The sequence below is a fragment of the Chrysoperla carnea genome, chromosome 4 (genome assembly GCF_905475395.1).
Source record: "Chrysoperla carnea chromosome 4, inChrCarn1.1, whole genome shotgun sequence".
Classification (NCBI taxonomy): Eukaryota; Metazoa; Arthropoda; class Insecta; order Neuroptera; family Chrysopidae; genus Chrysoperla; species Chrysoperla carnea.
In genome coordinates, this window is record NC_058340.1 from 15,218,344 (window position 1) to 15,243,753 (window position 25,410).

A 25,410-nucleotide genomic window follows, 5' to 3' on the forward strand; every position below is an offset into this window, starting at 1 on the left:
GGTTAACAAAATATTGTTTTTTAGACATTGTAAACTGAAAAGCTCTGTCCCACCAGAAATGAGATTACCTATGAGTCTGTATAAAAATATTTTATCTGTTAAGCTCCGGCATGATACGAAGGCGAACGAAAATGGACAAGTATCATCCAAACAATTCTTATATGTTTTAAATGTGAAAGTAAGGATGTTTGTTTGTTTGTTTGTTTGTTACGCTTTCACGCCAAAACTAGCGAATGGTTTTTAATGAAACTGTGCAGCAATATAGCTCATACATCAAAATAACACAAAAATTATTAAGATATAGATATTTAAAAAAACAAAAATTAAAAAAATTAAATTTAATCTGACATTTACTATTTTAAATTTTTACAGAAATCTTTAATTTATGGTTCAAAATAATGATCACAGATAAATTAAAGATTTCTGTAAAAATTTAAAACAGTAAATGTAAAACAAATCATGACCACCTTTTCTGATATACTCAATCAATTATGAGTATTTTACAATTTAAAAAAATTAAAAATTGTGCATATCTTTTAGCTGCGTTAAACAATCCCTTCAAGTGTTATGGAAGTCCAGTGAAGCGGGCGGGTATCAAGCTAGTATTATTATATCCATTTGATAGTTGTCTATGTTCGTTATTGTTGTATGTTCGCCTTCGTGCCTGGCCGCAGTATTATGTAATTTGTATCGAAGAAACGGATTAGAAGACGAAATAATATTTTAACATACTAACAAATAATTCACTTTTTTGAGTGTTCGGCAGAGAATTAGTATAGAAAAAAAATTAAAATTTTTTATTATGTCGCGCCATTAAATGAAGACCATCATACACCTAATAGTACTGAGAAACAAATCACTCTGCGGAAAAATTTTTTTTGATCGCAGAAGATTGAAGATTTGATTGCAAAAAAAATTTTTTTATTTACAAATCAGACAAAACATTTTAGTTCATTCTTCTTACCGAAAAAAAAATTTCAAAAAAAGAAAAGGATGAATTGATCACATTTTTCAAGGATGAATTGATCACAATTCGAATTGATAATATAGATTAACAAATTACTGAGGAAAACCCAAAAAAAATTTTAATTATAATTTTTTCAAATATATAAGCAAGCCGTCCGTACAAATTAATTTTTTTTCGCTGAATGCTTAAAAACGATCGAAGGCTACTGAAAAAATTATCATTTTAAAGAATTCATGGTGTAATGATAAAACAACCTTTCGTTACAACACAAATGTGATTGTAAATTAGCAAAATTTTGATGGTCAATTTAAACGATTATTCGAATAAATATGTTACAGAAAAAGAGAAAATAAAATTACTTACAACAGTTGCCAAATCCAAAAATATTTCTATGTTCGTTAGTTTTGGAGTGAACCAATTAATGCTGTAAAAACGTCTAAATGAATTTCAAATACTCAATTATATTATAAGTACATAATTTCAACAAAAAAAGAAACATCCAAATCCAACCGTTTTGAAAAAAAAAACTTTTTCGTGACTTCGTTTCTTGTCTTCGTTTAAGTGATTAAAGTGTATATGGTTGCATTTCTTAAAATATACTTACATCTATTCTCTATAAAAGAAGTTTTAGCATTTAGGATAAAATCTTTTATGTGCGAGGTATCTTTGGATTTGGCATATTATACTATAATTAAAATTAAAAATAAATGCATTTTTAATTATCCAAAGTAGATATTAAATTATGGCTCGAATTTGTGGAAGGGTTTAAACTTAAACCTGCAAGTAACGTAGCATTATCCATACTATCATAATCAGGTTCCACTTGACTAATGCTTAAGGTTTCTAAATCAGGAATTAATAAACTTTGACTATTGTCGTTTGCTATTTTATTTGACGATTCTATTGTACCATTCTTTGTTGATTTGGTCTTTTGAGTGGGTACTGAGCCATTCGACGATGTTGGTGTGGATGTTGTCTGTACATTTTGAGATTTGTTATTTGATTTTTTGTCCATATCAAAATCAAATAAATCGGGAATTAAATGTGTACTAGATGTGGGTGAGTTTAGTATTGAATTGTTACTAGTCGATGGTTCCATATCCAATAATAATGAATTTGGATTGTCGTCACTTTTTTTAATATTTCCCATAGATTTTAAATCTTTTGCATTATCTAGTAGATTTGAGTTTTCTTCTTTTGCTTCTTCAGCTTCGATTAATTCATCGTCGTCAGTTGTTTCCTAGAAATAAATAATAGATTCTTTAAATTTCTATTTAAATGAAAAAAGGCATGTTCAATTAGGTAAGAAAGCATTATTTCGTGGATTCTAGATACCTTACCTAAATCCTCCAAGAATATATATATATGGGGGTGTGAAACACGAGTAGAGAAGGTAGCGGGAAAAGTGCGCCTATCTGGGTGAGGTTTAGTCCTCGGTCGTTGATAAATTCATCCACGAGAGACCATGTATAACAGAGACCGCGCACATCATTTCTTCTCTATTTTTTTTTACTTTAAACTACTAATGCAGTTTAATTTTTATGATGTGGGTGGAGTCGGTTACTTCGTTCTTATCGAAGCGACGACAGTGTGATCAATTTTACCGCCCCATTAATTATATTTGTTCAGACTGTCGCTGCCAGGATTCGAACCCACAATCTTCCAGTCAGTAGCCGAATGTTTTAAAGGCGATTTAACTCGTACGATCACTAATACTTTCATCTCAAAATATTGGTAATTTTTTGAGATGAAAGGATTAGGAGGGAAAATAACTTGTGGCTTAATATGCCTTTAATATGTAATAATTCTAAGTACACAATAGTTAGGTTTAATGTGGTGTGTACAGTCACATTTAAATCATACATTCCAATTATGTTTTTGCTTTATTTTATTTATAATAACATTTTGTATACAATCCTAATAATCGGAAAAAATCCAGAAATCTGAACAACCCTGGTTTTTATTGAATCCTGATTATCAAGACTGCACTGTTATTACTTTTTCCGTCCCGTTATTTGTTCCCAGGTATACATTTGTCACTTGCTTAAGCTATAGGATTTGAGTAATATTTCGACAAATAAAGGTTCTACTTACAGGAACAAATGGTGTTGTACTCTTATATTGAAATGCATTTGGATTTAAATCAACTTCTACCGGAAACAGTTTTGGACCATTAACAGTTTCTAACATGTCACTATGTAATTGTTGAAGACCCGTCAATAGTCGACGTAAATGTTGGGATACAACTTCAGCATGCTTATTATCTAATAATTCCATTTTAACTAATACATCCGAACGTAATTGAGCGAATTTTAATCTAGCTTCTTGTCTACATCGTAATATTAGACTGTAAAAGTGGAAACAAATTTATTAGAGGAAAAATTTTTAAATTGAAAGAATGTTTAATTTAAGCTTACGAAAATGCTTGACCTAATAACTCTGATAATTCTTGTCATGTTTCAGTATCTCCCTATAAGTAAAAAGTCCAATACAAATTTCTCATTCTTGTTAATAGGACTTTTTTAAATGATAATTTACAGTCAATCGAAGATAAAGCATTTTTGTAAGTTCAAAAACTTCATTTTATTACCGATATTCATAATTTCCTGTATCTACTCGATATAATGGTTCTTGTAAAGCTGCATAATTATGTTCTTCATCATCCATTTCTTTAACTTTGAGGCAATATGATAAATATTCGAATTTTGCATCTGCATACTTTTTTATCGTTAATCGTGTATCAGGTATAGCTTTGTTTAAATAAGTTCCCATATCAGATAAAACCTAGTAATTTAAATTTTTTCATTAGTTTAAATGTTATTTTGCCGAATTGGTTTTGTTTTGAACAAATGTTTCAAATCAAAAGTATTCTCGTTAATTTAAGTATTCTTAATATCCCGAGTGTTGTAAACGTCACTGTTTGTCAGTGAGGGCGCAAATTAAGACAAAATTTTGGTACTCATTTTCTCCAAAACTATAAAGGATAGACAGTCGAAAACTGCAGGTAGCTTCAATTAGTGGTTTTGTGAAACATCCTTGAAAAATGAAAAAAAATTTTTGATGCAAATAATACTATATTTATCATTTTTGTGTAAAAAAATTGCCTATATTTAAAAACTTGTTGGTTAAAAAATCACCTCTATATATAAAATTTATAGACCCTACAAATATAAATAATTTTTCTGGTGCCAAGAGAGTACGGGTTTCGGAAATCCTTTTTATAAAATCAAAACCTACAAATTTAGGTCGAGAAATTGCTTGTCCAAATGTGTTATTTGCTTGGAGAGATAGAATATCACCTAACGCCTTTCGCTACTAATTAAGTCTACAACTTGTATCGAAAACATTTTTCCCGATATAACGTTTTTTTCGAATCGTTGCGTTGATAGAAATCAAGTTAAAATAACAGCCCATATAGATATTATCATGACTTACCAAAAAGATTTTATTTTACTTACAGGTTTAACAGCTTGTAACATTTTCTGACCATCTTTATCCATTTGTCTGTGTTGTTCACCGAATTTTCTAAATGCCTCACTTGCTCTAGGTTGTGGTTCTTTTACACCAATACTAGCAAATACATCACCAAAATTTTTATAGCATTGTAATGTATCCGCGTAAGCTTGAAGCATACGTTTTACTTGTTCAACTAATCCCTTATACATAATTTCAGTATTTTGTAATTCTTCTAATTTTTTAACTAATGTATCATTACATAGAATTGCTCTAGAAAGTCCTAAGGCATCAGCTGTAGCAGTTGACATATTTTCTACGAGGCGATGTTTTACTTTTTTTAATACTATATCTAATGATTTTCCCTGTTTTGGATCCGCATGGAGTTTATTATAATTAATATGTACTTCGTCCTGATAAAAATAAATCAAAATGAATAGGTATATATTGAATCCTTAAATTATTCGTTAAAGTAAATTTTTTGTTAACATTTCTTTAAGGGATTTCGAGATAACTTATATATCTAGGTTTCACCATAGCTTTAGCATAAGAACTGCAAATACCATGCTGAAAATATCTTTTACCCGCTTTTATTACCATTCCTGCATAAACTAAAGTCTAAAAATTTTGCATGGTACTGCTTTCAGTTTGGTCTAGAAACTCCTTAACTGTGGCTTTCACAGCAACGCAAGAGAGACTGGATAAGTTTTAAATTCTTATTCTTATCATTGTCGAATTTATACAGACAACAGTATATCCCTAACATAAATTACTAAAATATTAAAAAATATATATTTGGATTACATATGTACCTTAGCTGCCTGAATCATTTTTGCAACTTCAACTTTAGTTTTTCCTTTGACCGATTGACCATTTATTCCTATAAGCTCATCACCCGCTTGTAATGTTCCATCTTTAGCTGCAGGCGTGTTATCAAATACTTGGACAATATAAAGACAAGGGCATAAGGGTGCGCCACCCCCTATACTGATTCCAATTAAATTTGTTCCATCTTTTTTTATAACTACACTCCCAGATGTGACTGTCATTCCCCTTAAATTTACAAAATTATATTCCAATTACGAATTAGTAATTTACATTTTTCATTTGCATAGGTATGTAATATGAGAATAGATAAGAAAAATGTAAATACACTGGGTGGTCCAAGTTATAATGGCAGGAATTCTTCAAAGCCTCTTTTCTAGATGCAAGGTGTTAAAATTTTGAAATATTTTTGCTAAAACGCCTGCTTAGAAATTGGAAATTTGATAATATGAGAAAAGCATCCTTCATCATATTTAAGGCTTATGAAGATAAATGGAAATGAGAATGATTCCAAAGATGGTGGAAATATGGGTGTGTCGTCACACCATTCCAAGCAAAAATTCTCTGGCGCCACTGACTTTATGAAATGCTCCATGCTTGGAGCAATGTGTGCCAAATTTCTAATTCTTCTAAGCAGTTGTTTTGGCAACAGTAATACAATAATATTCTTTGTTTTTTAATTTAAACACTCTGCATCTAGAAAAGGAAGCTGTCCCGGCTATAAGTTTATTCAGAAATTGCCAATTTTTAACGTTATCTAACAATTGATGAAATCTTGTATAATTTGAACCACCCTGTATATATTTGAAATGCAAATTCAGCTCAAATTAGAATTAAAACAAGGTACAATGGTATTCAATGTTTCTTCTTTTCAATTCTGTACAATTAGAGAAAATAGAAAATGAAATATATCCTGTAGTAAAGTACTTTATTCCCATAATCCAGGATATCCTGTTATTAAATATTCTACGTACATATAAGCTAATTAGTATGTAGAATACTCAGCAGGAGATTGAAAATAAATTATTTATATGTAAACCTGGGAATTTAAATAAAAAATAAATACAAATTTTTAAACTGTATGAGTACTTAAACTGTAGAAATGTGACTACTGGTTTAAAAACATTTGTGGCGCAGAATAAAACATAGCTCCCGTCTTGAAAAACCTAATTTCGTTTATTTCAAAAGTAATAATCGTATTTCAAATACGAATGTTCTGAGGCATTCCTAAAACCACAAATGTTCACGTCAAAGTTTTTCTTCTCCAGGCAATTGACTTTTATGATCAAAGAGTTTTAAGATTTTTTCGCAATATGACAAAAACAAAAGCTGTTGGATCGAATCCAATCTGGACAGTGTTTTGAATATTCTGCAAAAGGTTTAATTTAATTGTATGGGCGTTAAACATTTTTTTAGAGTCCAATATAATTTTTAAAATGGTGATAAAAACGAATTCATTTTTCTATGATGGATAAATATTATATTTATTTACAGAGATTTTATAAAAATATTCTTTACAATTTTTCTAAAACATCAATTATTTCTAAAAATACAGAATTACAAACTATATCGAAATTCAACTACCGAATGAATTATCAAGAGTATTTAGTTTTTTAATTAAATTTGTTGAGAAGAATTATAACTGGCTTTTAGTTATCTGTTATTATACCATATTTCAGTTTTATAACATAATTTTACATGTTGAGGAGCTAAAGTTAGTGTATATACCTTGAATTTAAAACATAATGGAGCTAAAGTTAGTGAATATACCTTGAATTTAAAACATAATGAAAATCTCATGATTCTAAGTCATTAAAAATGCCAGTTGAAGAAAAAACACATGTTGAAGAGAGCGCGTTCAATGTATTCGGTAGGGTGATTCTAGGTACATGATGGTGTGAGCCATGATACACATGGTGATGTACCATAGTGTACACATCCTTATGGTTCATACATTTTTAATGATTTTATCGATAGTTGTTTAATTTGGAAATTCTCAAAAAATTCACAGTGTTAGTTTTCATTGTGGTTTCTAGGTGTTATACCTTCCTCGATGCAGCGCCGGCTCTACCACCAAATCAAGGTAGAGCGAGAGTCGATCGGCGCCTTTTTTCCAAAAATTAACTTGTATTTCAATAATCAACACTTAAAATGCGAAATTGTTTTTTGTATTTGGTATTTTGGTGCCCCTTGCAACCTGGGGTCTGGAGCCCGGACCACTTGTTCTACCCTTGGTCCGGCACTGCCTCAATATTTACTTGTAGATAAACGTAAAGATCTAACTTTTATTTTGAATCTAATTTAATTTTAAACTTTAATTGTAAACAAATACCGATTCTGAATTCTCAACTAAAAACTAAATACTCTGAATCAATCTAACCTGTAAACTAGAATAAATTTTTTCTAATACAGTTGACATTAATTTGGTCTTCATATAATCTATTGGGCGGAACTTTTATTAGGTTGCTTTCGAAAAATGCAATTATTAAATTCTAGTCATAATTTATTATTAATGCATTCTAATAAGCTTTCATCTATTGTAATAATTTTCTATACAAAATTATCTTGGGATCATAAAACGGATGTACAATCAAAAAGGGAAATGATATAAATATTGTATAAAATAGAAAAAAATGAACTCGTCCATAAAATTTTATATTTTTCTTGGTAATCGGTGCTTACTCAGATCAACTGTCCGATTTTCTGGCAAAGTAAGATTTTCTAGCTTTTTTATCTATTTCTGTGTCACAAAAAAACGTATTATGTAATGTTATAGTAATAACAATTGGAATGCTTTGACATGTGCGTTTTTAATGGTATAAAGTAAACACATTTCATTAAATAAAATTTCGGTCTTTAGGGTTCCGTACATGCGATAAAAAACCCATGCCCTTAAAGAATCAATCTAGCACACATTAAGGTACACATACAAAAAAGTATATTGTATTTTCTCCGAAACGGAAAAACATGCCTTTATTGAATATGTTTTACAATTACAAGCAAAAAATTTAGATCGAGGCAGTTTTTTTATTTTTTTCTTAAAAGACACTCAAAAACCTATTGATAAAACTGCAAATGGTGAAATAATTTAAAAATAAAATTTACTTGAAGGTCATTCATTAATTAAGTAAGAATGATTTTGATGATTTTAGTCTCCCCCTTCCCCGACGTAAAGATACATAAGATTTCTCGCCCCCCCCTTACTTACGTAAGATTAAATTTCATTTTGACGAATAATAAAACGTTATTAAAAAAGAATCAGTTACACTAAAACTCATAGTTTGACGTAAATTGAAGATTGGTATTCTTCAGTAGATAATTCATAAAATGTTACGTAAGACTGGGATTAACCTAACTCCCCCCCACATTAGCGCATGTGTCTACTAAGACTCTAATAGAGAACAATTGCTAAGAAAAATAAAAATAAAATATATTTTAAATTGATTTTTCATGTAATTTTACAATTAAAAATGGTTTTTCTAAACTATAAATTCAAACGGTTGTGACGTCAACAAATCGCTCTGCTCGCTTTCACTATATTATAACGCAAATTTCCATAGAAACCGATTGGCTCAAAGACTCAACGGAGGTTAATACGTCACTACCGTTTTATTTATTCAAAAAAAAAAACTTTGTTTTTATTAATAATTAATAAAAAAATGGAATTATTAATTTAAAAAAATAATTACTTTAATATACTTTAGATAAATTATTCTTTCATTTATGTATGAATTTGTGGCAAAAAAGAAAAAAAAAATTAATGAAACTTCTCTATTATATACGCTTTTATTACTATTACATCTCATGGACGAGCTCATTTAAAAAAAAATTCATTTTATTACTTAAAGAATAAAATTTACATATGAGCTTATCAAAAATCACAATCACTCGGTGCTTATGTAAAAAATCAGCAAAAATTTTCTTCGGCAAATATTTTTCAAAAAATATATATTTCTTTCAAAAAATTGCAATTTTAATTGGTTGATATGTATTATGTTGTGTATGTGTACTAGCATTAAGCATTTAATATTACTTTGAGTGGTGTGTAACTAAACAAAAAACTGTACAAAATAGTTCACTATATTTCATTTATCTATTACTATTCTTTATTATATCGATAAATAACTGATTAATTCGTGCTATACAGCGTGTGTTAAGCGTTGTTATCTGAAATTTAAACTAATTATTAATGCAACTACAATCAACATTTATCAATATTTACAAACAAATCATTTAAATGAAAATCATTACAATTTTATTTCATATTTTCTTATTACGCATCTGATGAAGCATTTGTGAACAATTCTAAAAAAGTAAGTAGTCTCATCTGAAACTGAAAGTAAAAAACTTGAATACGTATGCATGTTAAAAGCGCGATTTTTGTACAGTCTGTACCTTGTTCATCCTGTACTTTTTACGCTCTGTATATGACTTTTTAAATTAAATTTTGAGGGTGGATCCTGTTAGAACTTATTAGAAGAAAATTAAGAGTAAAATTTTTCGATATATACCATAGTTTTTGAAATATTGATGCCTAAAGATTTAGAGAAAATCACTTATAGAAGTAATACTTATTTTTTAACACAAATGCCATTCATTTCATCACTTTAAATGTATATTATGGAAAAACGAGTACCGCTTGTTATCATTTTCTTTGCAGGGAAATATTTTTCATGCTTATAACTAATGAATATTAGTTTTCCAAATTTTTCTTAAGAAAATTAGCCTTACTACTATATTATCATAATTGACCATGAAAATATCATAATTAGAAAACTTTCACGTGTCAATTAAAAAAAAAATGTGAAAAAACAAAAATCTTCAGAGCGAAAATTAGGTAGAACTGTGATTCTAAAAAATTCCCAAAAAGTCAATTTAAAGAAATACCCTAAAAAGTCAACTTAAGAAAATATGAATATATAGGTATATGCTAAATAAATATTAAAGCGATCATTATAAGCGATCTGTGATAATTGTAATGAATTTTCATTTTAAAACTACCAATAAAGCTCACTCATTTTATTTTTGAACATGCTGTACATATACTTACAACGTATTTTCAATGGCACCACCCATCGAATTATTACCAAATTCTGGTAATGACTTAAATAACAAAAGATCATTAGCGTTGAGCATGTTATCATCTGTATCTTCATTTACTTCTATTGTATCATCAGTTTCTCTGTAAACATAGCGTTAGCGTTGTTCAAACAATATACCCTTCAGATTCTATTCCATACAAAATCTCATTTGAGTCCAAATAATGAAAAGTCTAAAACTAGTAGGGTGGTCTATTATAATCTAATAATTTTATCTTGTGAACAAGATGAGGGTTTTGGGGGACGAAAAATCGATCTAGCTAGATTTCATTTTTAAAAAACATCTTTTAATCCGTGTTTCCAGAAAAAACTGAAAAACATAAACTGCAAAATATGACTCTTCCTGACATCTATTGGCGAGTAGGTAAGTATATACATTGTACGTGGTTCGTTTCGTATTACTATTATTTTATCTATGGTGTGCTCCATGTGGCTATGTCAGTTTTGGTTGATAGATAGATACAAGATAGGTCTTTGTTTGTCTTTCTCAAAAACAGACGAAAATTATATAAAACAAGTGAAAACAAACAATTGACTGAGTTAACTGTTGAAATACCATGTATAGACAGTGTTGAATACTCGATCACATTACACATACATACATTTCACGCAGATATAACTGATATACCCTTATAATACACACTATACAATTTGCGCTCTCACGGGTAAACAGTGATGTTTTTATAAGAAACATTTTTTACATTTAAACTTTTGTCCTATCTCTAACGGTTTACAAGATCCAATTGACCCATGTTGCCCATTTACGAACTCGACCCCACTTTTTACGTCCTTAGCACGCTATAAAAATTACAGCTTGATATCTCTTTTCGTTTTTGAGTAATCGTGATGACAGACGGATAGACAGACGACAGACAGACAGACAGACAACCGGAAATGGTCTAATTAGGTGATTTTATGAACACCTATACCAAAATTTTATGGATAGTATCAATATTTTAAAGCGTTACAAACTTGGGACTAAACTTAGTATACCTTAGTATATTTCATATACATGATATAAAGTATGGCACCTTTTTATTTACTTTTGCTCAGCGATACTTCTAATGATCTCATATATTCCATTTAAACGTTCAAAGGATTTTAGATCTGCTAGTTTTAGAATTTTATTAACATTGGACTAATTAATATTTTTAAAAGTTAATTATACTTACATGTTATTTGTTATTTCACAGGATGTCGATGTCGATGGTTTACCTAAACTGATAGCGGCACTTCCGCTGCTTTAATTCACACAAATTGTTTTATTATACACTGATAACAATTTAGCATTGAAACGTATCGAAATACTCACGGTTTTTCTACGAGTTCAACATTTGTTAATAATGGATTTTTAATTGTAGTTTGATTATTATTTCCAATTGGTTTAATACACCTTATTTTTTTTTTAAATAAATATAAAAATTATTTTATAGCATGCATGAAACAGAAAAAAAATTTTTAACGTACAATCTATATTTTAGAAAAATTAAATTCGATAAATAAATCTAAAATCGACAGACTATAAACTATAGCTCAACAATACGAACACTTATTTGGGATAAAATAAGGGACCTGTTAAGTATTAATTAGCATAATTATTTAAACGAATCCTTATCGAAATCAGTAAGAGGTTGAAAATTTTTAATCAAATAAAATCGAAAAAAAAAAAAAAAAAAATTTGTTAATTTGTAAATTGAGTATACATCTTTAAATAAGAAATGGTAAAATATGTCGTATATAAATTGAATACAAAATTTATAATTAATTAGGTTGAAAAAAAAATAGGTAAACCTGATCAATTTGAATTAATTATTCAAAAAAATATACCCACCTCAATTTTAATAGAATAAAAAAATATTAAAAAACATTCACTCATTAAAATTGGTTGTTGGATTTTTTGTTGAAAATTGATTTTATTAACACTACTAAATCGAACAAAAATATGCGTGGTAGCAAAAAAAAATTGAATTTTACATGAAGACGATTAAATTTACAATAATTTCTACTAAACTCAAGCTCTACAGACATCCAATAGTTCACGCATTTGACCACTTTACCAAAAAGAGAAGTTTTAAATTTTATGTCAACAATTAGCTCTTGAAAATTTTTCTTATAAGTTCAATATTTTGCCCATGCCAAAACAAGTCCACTTTAAAAAAAATTACGTTTGTAGAGCTGAATCTCGTGAAACTACTATATAGGCTTGGGCTTAACTCAAATTTTCGCAAATTTAGTCGTCTCAAAAATGATATATGTGTATTTTCGTTATCCTATATACTTTTTAGATTATATGCGAAAATTGTGATACTTTTTGCAAATATCTCAAAATATATTAACAATTTTTATTGAATAGATCCAAGTTCGAATCCGCGAAATTACCATTTGTGTCTATTACTTTGGGAGAAAAGAATACAAAATGGGATAATATATTATTTACATTTTCGAAAAAAAAAAAAAAACCTTCAAAATTTAAATAAAAAAAACGAAATTTTTTGGCTATGGAACTCTAAACTCGCATTGAAGCATATCTAAGAACACTCTCCATTAAATTACCTTTTTTCTAACAGCCTTCTTCAAACTAAACCGATTTTGAGGATCGTGTTTTGGTACTCCCGGGTACGGAATCCTAAACGAGCACTTGAAACATAGTTAAGAACACTCTTCATTAAATTTCCTTTCGAACAAAACAAAAAAATCAAAATCGGTTCATCCGTTTAGGCGCTAGGATGCCACAGGCAGACAGACAGACACACCGTATACATACACATATAACGGTCAAACTTATAACACCCCCTTTTTTGGTTTGGGGGTTAAAAATATCGTTTTCCAAATAAATTTAACAATTGAGGACACGAGTAGTGTAGATAATAAAATTAGGCTCTTCGCTTTTCATCCCAATCCAGGGAGACGAAAGTGCCATAATTCCTCTCAGCTATTGGTACCTTCATCTCGTTAAATAATGACTGAAAGCAAATTTTCGATCCATTTAGATAAACAAAGCGATACGTACTACGGGACTAATATAGGATATCGAAACTCGCGTTTTTTCACCTCCATTGAGTAAACATCACAGATTTCAATGTGCAACTATTCTCCAGCTAGTCGCGTTATATACTATTACGAAAATAATTAAAATTATAGACAATATTTTTTGTCCATTTCTTACAATTGAAAGTATTTTTTGTGATCAAATTATCGATCAGTTTTTCTCACAGACGAACTCGAATCTGGGATGATTCCAGCAATTTTGAGGAAGATGTAAGATTTTATTGTCGTTCATGATCTCATTAACTCTCTTCGATGAGTATTTAAATATCACACATTTTAAACATAAGTATTTTCAGCAAAAAATTATAAAACATAAATATTATACAAAAAAATTATTCTAAAAATATGTGCAATTAAAGCCAAAATCACTTGTGCATTATAAAAAAAAATTAAAAATAAATAAATCAAAAAATTACATTTTATCTTCGCTGTAACCACCAACAGGCCAATACGGTGTAAAAGGGAATCCCTCATGCAAAAATGCATCATTATATGGTTGACCTGGTAAATACATTCTCCACAATGTACTGTACATTTAAAACTAATTCAAAATGTCTTTTTAATTTCACTAATTGTAAATAATGGACTTAAAAAAAAAAAAAGTAAATTATGTAAATCACCCACACACACTTATCAGCAATTAAATACGGAATGATAATAATAATTGGGTACAATGCAAACAAAACAGGTGCAAAAAGCGTTCTAGTAGAAAATATTTACTACACTATTGTAATAAAGAACTCGATTTATTGTAGTCAATTCAAAAACACCGCTTACATTTTATCCTCTTCAAGGAAGTAATCATCCTCATATTCTTGCATTTTTATAATATCACTAAAAAACATCGATCTCCGTTTTTACTTTTTATTTAAATAAATTTTATTCAAAATAAATACAATCAAATATTCGACGCGTCAACATAACTATGTGGATAAGGGACGGAGACGTCGATTAATAAGTATTGTTGGTGAGACGTACGGCAGGGAGACGTCCAATTAAAACCGTATAAATGTTTTGTTACTAGGGACATCTATTGACAGTTTAATAAAGTTATATTGTAATAATTTACCGCGAAAATATAGTATTATGTAAATAACTCAATACAGAAAAAAAAGAAAAAAAAAATAGCTTGATTCACGAAATTGTTCAACAAAATTTCAGGTTTCTGCCATTACTGAATGTACGGTTTGTTAATATAAAATTCAGATTCAAACAATTGGACTTTTATTTTGCAGTTTTAGGCAATCTACTTAGCAATTTAGCAGTTTGTTTGTGTCTTAATATTTTTGAACGTTTCAAGTTGGAAAGATACTAGAAGAGTTAAAATAAGTAATTTTTAAACATCTCGAAAAGTATGAGGATAAGCATGCATTGACAAAAGAAAAGTAAGATTGAACTCTTTTTTAACTAAATAAAATCATTATCATTGCTCAAACAGTATAGGCAATATGTGTAACATTCATGTAAATTGATATGCGTGTACTACTTATGTAAACTAAAATGCATGTTTTTGCTGTCTGACTTTTCTCAAATTTTTTTGGGTCAAGCTGCTTGATTTGCACCTTGCAGCCAAGAATTAGATCCCTATCAAATATAAAGACTAGAAACTATCCATGTAGCATTTCAAAGAAAAAATAGGCATTATTTACGTATGAATGAATCAATCACCACAATTATTACCTTCAAAGCGATAGATAGTATTGTCAAAAAAATCATTTCTGCCTTTAATGCACTTAGGAAACATACTAAATTATAATAAATAATTAAAATAATTTTATTATTAGTGTATGACTACAAGTTTATTTATTTGATCTCAAAATTTTTCGAACTTGCGTTCATTCTCAAAATTAGATTGAATCTCTTGAGAACGCAATATTCGAAAAATTTTGAGATCAAATAAATAACTTGTAGTCATACACTAATAATAAAATTATTTTTATTTTTTTATCATTTTAATTATTTATTATAATTATTTATTTTTTCATAATCATTTTTCATGTAAAATGTACCACCATAATTAGCAATTGGCAGTACCCCTAAACTGTAAGATGGTGGCTAAACTTTTCGAAATCCAAGTAAGGAAACTTAAGTATGCTTAAATAAAGTGTTCCAGAAACATCCACTAGATACTATTAAAATATCTCCGAATTTTTACTTATTAGAAACCTTGTGATGTGCCATATTTACCGTACTAAAATGATATAAAATATTTTTATCATGCGATTTAGGCTGTACTTTGCCTGTCACTCAGTCAGTAGAGTTTTATCTACTACGCAGCTTATAGAAGTTCGACTTTTTATTTCTTTGCAATAGTTCATAGATCAAATACATTAATATTTTATTGCAAAATATTGAATACATGTCTAAAAAAAATTAAAATATAGGAGCTACATATTAAATTCAAGCCATAACGTTCATTTGAGCCACACTGAATTTTAATTTTAATTAGGGGCATTTTATGGTAAACTTTTATGGTAAAAGGCATCTTTAAATTATAAGTGATTCATAAAATGGAGATATCTTTACCGCTTAACTTCATAATTCAAAAATAATTAAATACCTTATGTCAGGTTCGCAACCAAAGTGGTGGCAATGGGAGTGTTGTTCTCTTTATTAGTACATTTGCCGCCTTGCTTATTTAGCTAAGCGTAATAACTAACAGGCAAATAATTTATTTGCCTTTGCGAATTTCTTCCTACTGCAGTAAGCGAAGCTTAAAATGGCAAATTTGGAAAATGCTGATCAAAGTGGGAAAAAATGCAAATATATCGTAAAATGGAATGTTTTTTTAATGAAATAAGAATGAAACTTATTTAAAATTGCATTTTCTATCTTATTGTGTAATTATAATTCTAGTTTTTCCTCTAATTTTTCGGAAAGACTAGCACATATGTGAGACACGGAAATTTGTTCTTTTTCCATTTCCTCTGAAATACTACAGTGAATGTGGGTGGCAACATCTTTTGAGGGTTCCATTTCAAAAATAAACGAAGCTATGAAAATGGATACGTAAAAGAGGCGCTTGATTTTTTTTTTTAAATTTTGATTTTGTTTTTTGTTCTAAATATATTTGAAACTTTGCAGAAATATATTATTTTTATCTAGAAGAATGCATTGTGACTGTATGAAGTGTTTGTTTTCAAAAGACCCTGTAAAATATCAATGCAAAAATATACTGCCCATTGGGGTTAATAATTTTTGAAAATAGTAATAAATTTTTCACTTTTCAGTTATTCGACTTTCAAGTTACGATATTTCTCGATTTGAAAATGATTTTCTATACAAAAATCGTACAATTATGCAAAGTGAGTTGCCTATATTAATGATATTTCAAAATAAGTATTTTCATTGTTTTTAATTTTTTGTTGACATCGATTGTTGTAGACAATATATCTTACATAATTGTATAATTTTTGTACAGTAAATAATTTTGATTGCGTGAAAGTCGTCCAGTTCGAAAACTTGTCCTTTTCGTTGGGCCAATGGTAAATTGTATTTAAAATCAAAGACTATTTCATAATCAGTGTTTTCTTCTACATTATTTTCGATTTAAAAAATAAATAAATTTTGAGGCAATTATGTTTATTATAGTATTAACCGGAGCTAATAATTTTTTTGGGGGGGAGTGATTGGGTGAGGTTTTCCAATGCGCCACTGATTCATTTTTATTGTTTTATTTGGCATTGAATAATATTTAAATGATGCGTTTTATATATTTTAAACACGCAAACATTTTCTTAATATGGCTTTTTCTATGATAGTAATAATATTGATCTTACTAGTTTAAAATTTAAGAAAACTTTTACATAGAAACATTTATGAATCATAACAACCGTATAATAATTTTACAACTAATCATTTTTATTCATTTTACGATTACGAAATACCTGAAATAAAAAAGTTATTTAACTATTATTTCATAGACCACCTACCTATTATTGCGTATTGCAATTTGAACAGCTGATTTTGATATGATGTCATAACCTAAAAATAGTAAACGATGCATATGGACTTGCATGGACTACAAATGGTAAACAAATAATGAAAAACGATGATACTTTCACTATCAATATCATGTTATATACAAGAATGAATTATATTAAATATCAAAATTCAACAAAATTACATATTTCTAAGTCACCACCATTATTCTCATGGATTCTAGCTCTAGGTAATAAATATTCAGTTGTATTTTCATTATTTGTGTATTCAACATTTTTTTTAAATTATGTTTTAGGTTTAATTTTAAGTACATTTCTATTAGTGATATTGAATTTTTTTAATTACTTATCAAAAGGAATTTTAGTATTTTTATTTACATTGATTGGATTTTATATTTTATATTGGGAGGTGAGTATTAAGCTAAAATAAATTGCTTTAAATTAATAATCAAAATCAAAACATAATATGTAACTTTTGAGTTGATTCATTGCAATGCATTTTTGTAAAATAATGTCGAATATTATATCATGGAGGGCTACCAGTGAAATAATTTTTATGCCATTATTTTGAAATGTGTTGCTTAAAGACCGATGCTCTTATTGAATAAAATGGCTAATTGATTTTCATTTTCCAAATTGTCAAATCTTGATACTGAATTATGTTAAAACTCTAACTTTTTTTAAATTAATTAAGATATCACCTAAAATATTTCGCCAAATATAAATGGTTGGAGCTATTTTGGGCTTAGACCTTTTATGTGATAAGTCAGTTCGATGTAGGTATATATTGAATGTTTAAGATAAAACGGTTTGATTAAAAATATAAGATTAATCATTGTCGAGTTTTTTCTTTCTTTAGAAAATAATTTCTTTTTATTAATATTATCAGATTGATTCTATGAGAATCCTAAGCTGCAATTCAAAATTTAACTCTTTTCGATGGGTATTAAATGAATTCGTTCAGGAATCCATTCAGGGAGTTTTAATAATAATAATAATGAGGTTTAACCTCCGTTTCCAGATATCTATCTATAATAAAGACCACTCACATCATTATTTTTAATCTTTATTTTATTTTTAACTAAAGTACATTCCCCATTACCCCATTAATAATTAAAATTGAAAAGATTGCCGCTGTCTGGATTCGAACCAGCAATCAGGACGCTAAATCAATCTTGTCAGTTAACTAGTAATTATTTGTTTTAGGATGTTGTATTAGATAAACAATATGAAAATGTGATAATTACAAAAAGTAATTGGCTACAACGAGTTTTATGCCGAATACCAGCAACAAATTCAATTATATTTCCAATATCTGACATTGTTGAAGTTGGTATAAGTAAATTAAATGGTGTAAGATTTAAATTTAGGAACAGAAAATCTATTCCTATTATAGAAAATAGGTATTCAAAATTTTTATTATTTATTTCTTCTGATTTCCAATTTCAATATCTGCATAAATTAATGATAAATTTATGTTTTGGCTGATTTTTAAAAGTTGTGATAGATAGAGTTTTCATAGATTTTTTACAACTTGGCTCAAAGAGTACTTTTGTGCAAACAAAGAAAATAAAGGCTAAATTTATTTTTTGACTGATTTACGTTCGAATATTTCGAAAAAAAAAAACAATATCAAATACGATTGACTGTCTTTTATTTGCCTTTCTCAAAAAAAGACGAAAATTATTTAAAACAAACAATTCACTGAGTTAATTGTTGTAATACCATGTATAGACAGTGTTGATGACTATGACATTACACATACATAACTGATATTCCCATATAATACATACTATACAATTTGAGCCTAATTTGCTCCCTCACGGGTAAACAGTAAAATTTGCTTAAAATTTACTGTAAAATTTATTATAAGCACAATGAGTTATGTAGTTTTGGAGATCCTACGATTGAAGATCGTTTGCTCACTTTTTCCATCAGCCATTTACTGATTGATTTGTTTTACATTTTATTTTCATGTGATTGTTAAACCCCCCCCCCCTAAACACTTAGGGGACCCCATGCATCAATCCGGCCCTGAGTGATTCGCAATGCTGACACAGTGGCGATAACTACTTTTTAATCATTTATTAAAACACAAAAATGCAAATATTAGCGCAAATTTTGGCAAACTGAGAATTTTTTCGGAGTAAAATATTATTGGATTTTACTTTAAACTTGTATTAACAGAAATAAAATTATTCTATGAAGTGTCGAAGATTGTGTGTGAATTAAAATTATAGTTATATAATATTACTTTTTTTTAATTTTTGTTAACAGTAATGGCTCGTATAAACAATTAAAAGAATTACAACGCACAATTAGTACATTCTTACGCCTTGAACGTATTGAAGAGTGTCATCGAAATTGTTTATGGGATTTCACCGATGAATACTTAAGTTGGTATTCAAATGATGAAACAAATAATGAAGAATCAGAGCCAGAACCAGAAGAAGAATTTTCACGTTTTGGATGTCGCGATGCAATTAAAGTTATTACACCGCCAGATCGTAGACGACGTGAATCATCTTAAACATAGTTTGTTAAAATATTCATAATTTTAATTTATTTTTTAACACAAATATTTTTTTATATTTAACTTTATATCAGAGTTTTTATTATAAATTATATTTATATATTTGTATATGGAGGAAATTTAAGATCAATTCTATCTACAAAAGTTTACTGGATCGAATTATTATCATGAAAAATATAATTTTCGGTAAATGTCAAATCGAAAATTTAAATTGCCAATGTCAATAAGGGAACTAACTTAGTATGAATTTACATTTATTTTTTATAAACAATATGTTTTCAAGGAGGGAAAGGAGTGGAGATAATAAAATACATTTCAATTCGTCACTAATTGAGATTTGAAAAAAAAATTGTTCCCTTTTTTTGACAAAAATGGAAAGATCATATATAACTAAGTTTTATAACAAAACTGTTTTTATTTTTTCAAGATAATTTTAAAGTTACAGGTTTTAAAAGAACTTTTCAAAAGAGAAACGAAAACGCCCGACAAAAAAATGTTCGTATAAGATCGTGTAAAGTCATAATGTTAATTAATAAATGTATATAGTATATACTATTCAATTAACATTATTACGTCACAACGATGTTTTACGAACATTTTATTTCCGGCGTTTTCGTTTCTCTTTTGAAAAGTTCTTTTAAAACTGCCTGTAACTTTAAAATTATCACGAAAACATAAAAACAGTTTTGTTATAAAAATTTTATGATCTTTTAATTTTTGTCAACAACAAAAAATTGGATCAAAATCCCAATTGGCTCATCACTATTACAGATCTACGTTTTCAACAAGGTCGCATGCTTTTAATTTTTTATTGAGGACTAACAGTTAACAAACAAAGATGCGCAAAGTGCAAACAAAACTTCTATTTTATCACCTATGGATCACTTGGGTCTAATAAACGATATATTTTCCAGTAAATCGTTTCGTTTGTTTAAATACGTTTAGTTTTATCAATAATCGGTGGAGCTAATGAACAATATATTTTCGATTTGAAATTTGAAATAATATTATCATGTCTTACACTACAAAGTGAAAAAATATAAGTAAATAATATCTTTTCTCAATAAGAATTTAATTTATTTAGAATGTAAATAATGATAAATATTAATCAGGTGAATCGACAAAATTAATTGCAATAATCGCTGATTAATTTTTTTAGCTGTATTTATTTCATAGGCTTTTATTGAAATTCCGTGAAATCGTGAAAAAAATTCAGATCACGATATGCATTTATTTTGTAATTTATTTTAATTTTATATCGTCTTATGGATTCTCAATTATAAAAGAAATAGAATTGTTTAAAATTTTGGGAAAATGTGCCTTAAGAGATGTTTCTTAAAAATTATATTTTGATACCAACAAAGTTTTTAAAATGATTATATTCTTTCTGTACACTCCAAATACTATTAAATTTTATCCATGAATTGTATCGATTCTTATCTTTTACAAGGTGTTCTATAATTGGTTGCAGATGTTTTTACTTCCTGAATATTCTGAGAAAAAAAGAAGAAAATGCTCTATACCAAATTTGGATCTGAGACCTAATTTACGAGATAATTAACCAAATCAATTATAAAAAATACATTCATTATAATAAAATTCATCCAATAAAACAGCACTTAAACAGATTATGTGTTTTATCATAGTGTGAAGGAGTAACCTAAATGCAAAATTATTATTATAAAGAAAAAATTTAAAACAAAATCCTATACATCGTATCCGCTTACAACTTCAACACACAATACATAGTGTGGTTTGTCCTGTCCGTGAGTTCACTATCCGTTTAGATAAATATATGCTAAGGTATGTGATCCTCCTTCACACTATGATCAAACACATCCGCTGTTTAAGTGCTGTTGTATTGAATGAATTTTATTTTGATGAATGTATTTTTTATTAATTGATTTGGTTAATTATCTCGTAAATTACACCTAAGATCCAAATTTAGTAAAAAGCATTTTCTTCTTTTTTTCTCAGCTTATTCAGGAAGCGAAAAGTCTGCTGTCAATTGCCCTGAATATGCAGCACTGCCTAAAATTAATTTGACAATAATACCTAATTTGGCATTAGTTATTCGAATAAGAATTTATGAAAATTCTGAGCTTACATGAAAATGACATGGCAAACTAATGTAAAATGATATACGTTTTCTATAATAATTTCACATGCATTTTTTAAATTTTCTCCTGTTCATTTAATTTAAAAAAATATTTTGATATATAAATAAGGAACATCATTAATTAAAATTCAAATGTGTCTTTTTTGTAAAACACGAAATCTTATAATCCAGTTATCCCCTGGAATATTGAAGAAAAAAAAATTAGCATGTACTCTTGAAATTTTTGAAAAAATACTATTAAGGCAGAATTAAATTCCAAATATTTTAATTTTTAATTAATAATATTTATTTCAGTGATTATATACAATTATCTTTGTTTTTTGGTGCTATTAAAGGCTGATATTTAGCCTGAAAAATTGTAATTATCCAATAAATTTTCCTTTAAAATAAATACAATTAATAATTAAAAAAAAATTTTTTTTGAAATAAATTTGAATGAAAATTATCGGATGAGACGAGAAATATTGTTTGAAGGAATCAATGATGTTTAGATTCGAATTCGTTCCTTTTTTCAGACTAAATATCGATTTACGTGTGTAATTTTTGAAATACCATAATTAATTAATAGAAGGTGGTCACAGAAAATCGGAATAATTTAAGAAATTTCTTAAAGAAAATACAAATTTTAAAATCTTGTGTATCACAAACAAAGATATGCTCGAATTAATTTTTGCAAACTGGATACTGTTTTTACAATTAGGTAGAGCGCAAATTGACAGCTTGGAGTGATGATGTGACGCAGTTATTATGTAGATAGAGGTCAGTATGAAACGTAGGTTTTTATATCATGGGTTCTGAATAGATTTCTGTATACTGATGTCATGCAGTTTCTACGCTGTGAGTTTTGTATCGGCGTACAAACTGCGGAAATTCACTATAAATAATCCACTATACATGAACCGGCATTATCCATTGACCTCCATAAATATAAAACTGCGTCACGTCACCTCACCAAGCCGCATTCGAATTTGTGCTTGGCTTTAGATCGAACTTTTAGAAATGGTCTAGGAATGTATAATCTGTTTTCTATGGCCACCTTTAAATAAAAACCTCAATACATCTAAAGAGTATAATTTAAGTTTAATTTATTATCTATTTATAAACAAATTCCAATGCAAAATTTTACCATAAAATAAACAATATTCAAATTTACATTCGAATATTTCGAAAAAAACAATATCAAATACGATTGGTTGCCTTTTATCTGACTTTCTCAAAAAAAGATGAAAATTATTTAAAAAATAGAATATTAATTTAATGTTTAAAATATAAACATGTACACGTATTTTATCGTGATATTCTTATGTTTGTAAAATTATTTACCAATCACAATTTAAAATAAACTATAAATACGATACGCTAGAAAGTTATTAAATTTTGTATAAGAAATCATATATAAAGATGAGACTTCATCGATTTCATTGCGCTATGTCCAGGTCACTACCGGTTCAGCGTAGTTCCCATAAAATATTTTATAACACAACTATTCATAACAATTTAAAAATAAACTGTTATATAACAGTTTTTCAAGTACCAATAAATGATCAATAAGTTTTGATAGATAGACAATAATCAGTAATAATAGTTGAACGGCACCGTTTAGTAATAAAGCTTTAAAATTAAAATTTAATCATTTTTTGACGTACCGTAAATAAAAAAAAATATAAAAAAATTATGGGCTTTTATAAAAATATCTAAATTTACCATGAAAGAAATGATTTCTAGAAATTTATATTTAGATATTCATTTCCCAAAATAATTTATATTAAGTAAAAAAAAAAAAAAGAAAGCTGATTTATTTTATAAAAATTCAGTATTAAAAAACAACGAAAAATATTTTTGTTTATTATTATTTTATAAAAATTCTGTTTTTATTTGGCAAACTTTTTATAATGCATTTACAAAGAAAAAAAAATTGTGATTTATTTTTGATATTTGAGTGAATTTACTGTTAATTTATTTTATTTATATTTAGTAATAAGCTTTTATTTTAAACAAAGTGGATATTAAATTCTAAACTATATTTGAAAGAGATGACATTTCGGTTCAAATAATAAGTGTGGACAAGTCCTCATAAAAACATCATTATTATGATTCTTTGGACGTTAAATTTTGGCAAAGGATTCTTTTGGGAATCTACGAGATAACTGAATAAAAATATATAATATCAAAAGGGTATTCTACTATGTTTGAAAAAAACGCTGTCATCCATTATGGTGACGTAATTTTGGTAAAAACAACGTTTTAGTTCACGCGATATACCTACAGATTAAAAATTACGACTTTTAATTTTAATATAATAAAGCAATAATGTGCTTTTATGATTCTGATCAGAATATTTAAGTATATTTATACATAAATTTCAATTTTTATCAAATTTGATAATTTATTTTTCACTACCGAAAGTACCCTATTGCTATGATATATAAATTTAAGTTTTAAAAGTGAATGTTCTTAAATTTTAGTTCCATAGTAAAATATCGTACAATTTACAGTTTATTCAATAGTTCGAATTTTCTATAGACTGAATTTCAAATATGATATTTTAGGTACCGAAATTCACAGAGAATTGATTTTTCTGATTTACTGTGTCTAAGCAAAATTAAAACGTATATACATATTTTTATATTAAATAAATTGTTCTAAATGAACCATGAATATGAACTTTTAAGTATAATTGAATCCTTCAATTTCCAGCTATTAAGTTACCAATTTACCAAAATAATTTTTAACTTAAAAAATGTATAATAATTAAGAATAATAATTTTTGTTTATTATTATTAAATTTTTGTAATATTTAAATTACTTTAATGTTTTCCAAAAGTGACTATTTATTTGTTCGTAAATGTTATTAAACAAAATTTTATTCTGTAAAAAATAAATTGGGGTTTTCAGCTAAGATTTCAGCGCCATAATGTTAAAACTATCAACCATCATCTTCGATAAAACTTTTGATTTACCAAATTTTTTGCGTCTGCTCGAGTAAATCATTTTTATGGATATAATTTGATTTAAAATTAAAAAGCGGTTTTCTTTTTTTATCAAAGTACATTTTTAGAAATAAAATAGCCGAAATTGAAAATTATTATTAATTTATGCCAAATAATTATTTGTCTCTAATTTTTGACAGTTCAAAATCTAACTTTTTGGTTTTTGAAATGTTTTGAGAAATATTTAGGCAATTAAAAAATACAATTTTGATTCCTTGAAAACAAAAAATAACAAACATTGATTTTTTTTTCGAATCATAATGGAGTGTACGAATCATATAGGCCTTTTCATCGATTTGCTATCGTTTCGGACAGTCATCAGAAAACTATTTAAGTAAAGAAAATAAATATCTTTTACCTTTATCAAACAGCGCTTTTTGGCAAAGATAGAAGATGTGTGATATGTCTTTACTTGAACAGTTTTTTGACATCTGT

General features: G+C 27.7%; 1 protein-coding gene across 3 annotated transcripts; it reads right to left on the minus strand.

The window, feature by feature from the left end:
- Window positions 1–1,518: 1,518 nt before the first annotated feature.
- Window positions 1,519–14,310, minus strand: LOC123297796 (PRKCA-binding protein). 3 transcript variants are annotated; one of them, XM_044879584.1, is made up of 8 exons: window positions 11,657–11,716; window positions 11,517–11,582; window positions 10,296–10,427; window positions 5,233–5,473; window positions 4,426–4,833; window positions 3,558–3,751; window positions 3,062–3,314; window positions 1,519–2,207 (listed from the first exon to the last, which is right to left on the minus strand). In XM_044879584.1, exons 3-8 carry the CDS (start codon window positions 10,379–10,381, stop codon window positions 1,683–1,685), a joined length of 1,707 nt encoding a protein of 568 aa, XP_044735519.1. In that variant the 5' UTR covers window positions 10,382–10,427; window positions 11,517–11,582; window positions 11,657–11,716; the 3' UTR covers window positions 1,519–1,682. The 3 variants fall into 3 exon arrangements, with proteins under 3 accessions (XP_044735519.1, XP_044735520.1, XP_044735518.1); XM_044879585.1 differs by lacking the exons at window positions 10,296–10,427; window positions 11,517–11,582; window positions 11,657–11,716 and adding an exon at window positions 14,170–14,310; XM_044879583.1 differs by lacking the exons at window positions 10,296–10,427; window positions 11,517–11,582; window positions 11,657–11,716 and adding an exon at window positions 13,809–13,926.
- Between the last annotated feature and the right edge of the window lie 11,100 nt (window positions 14,311–25,410).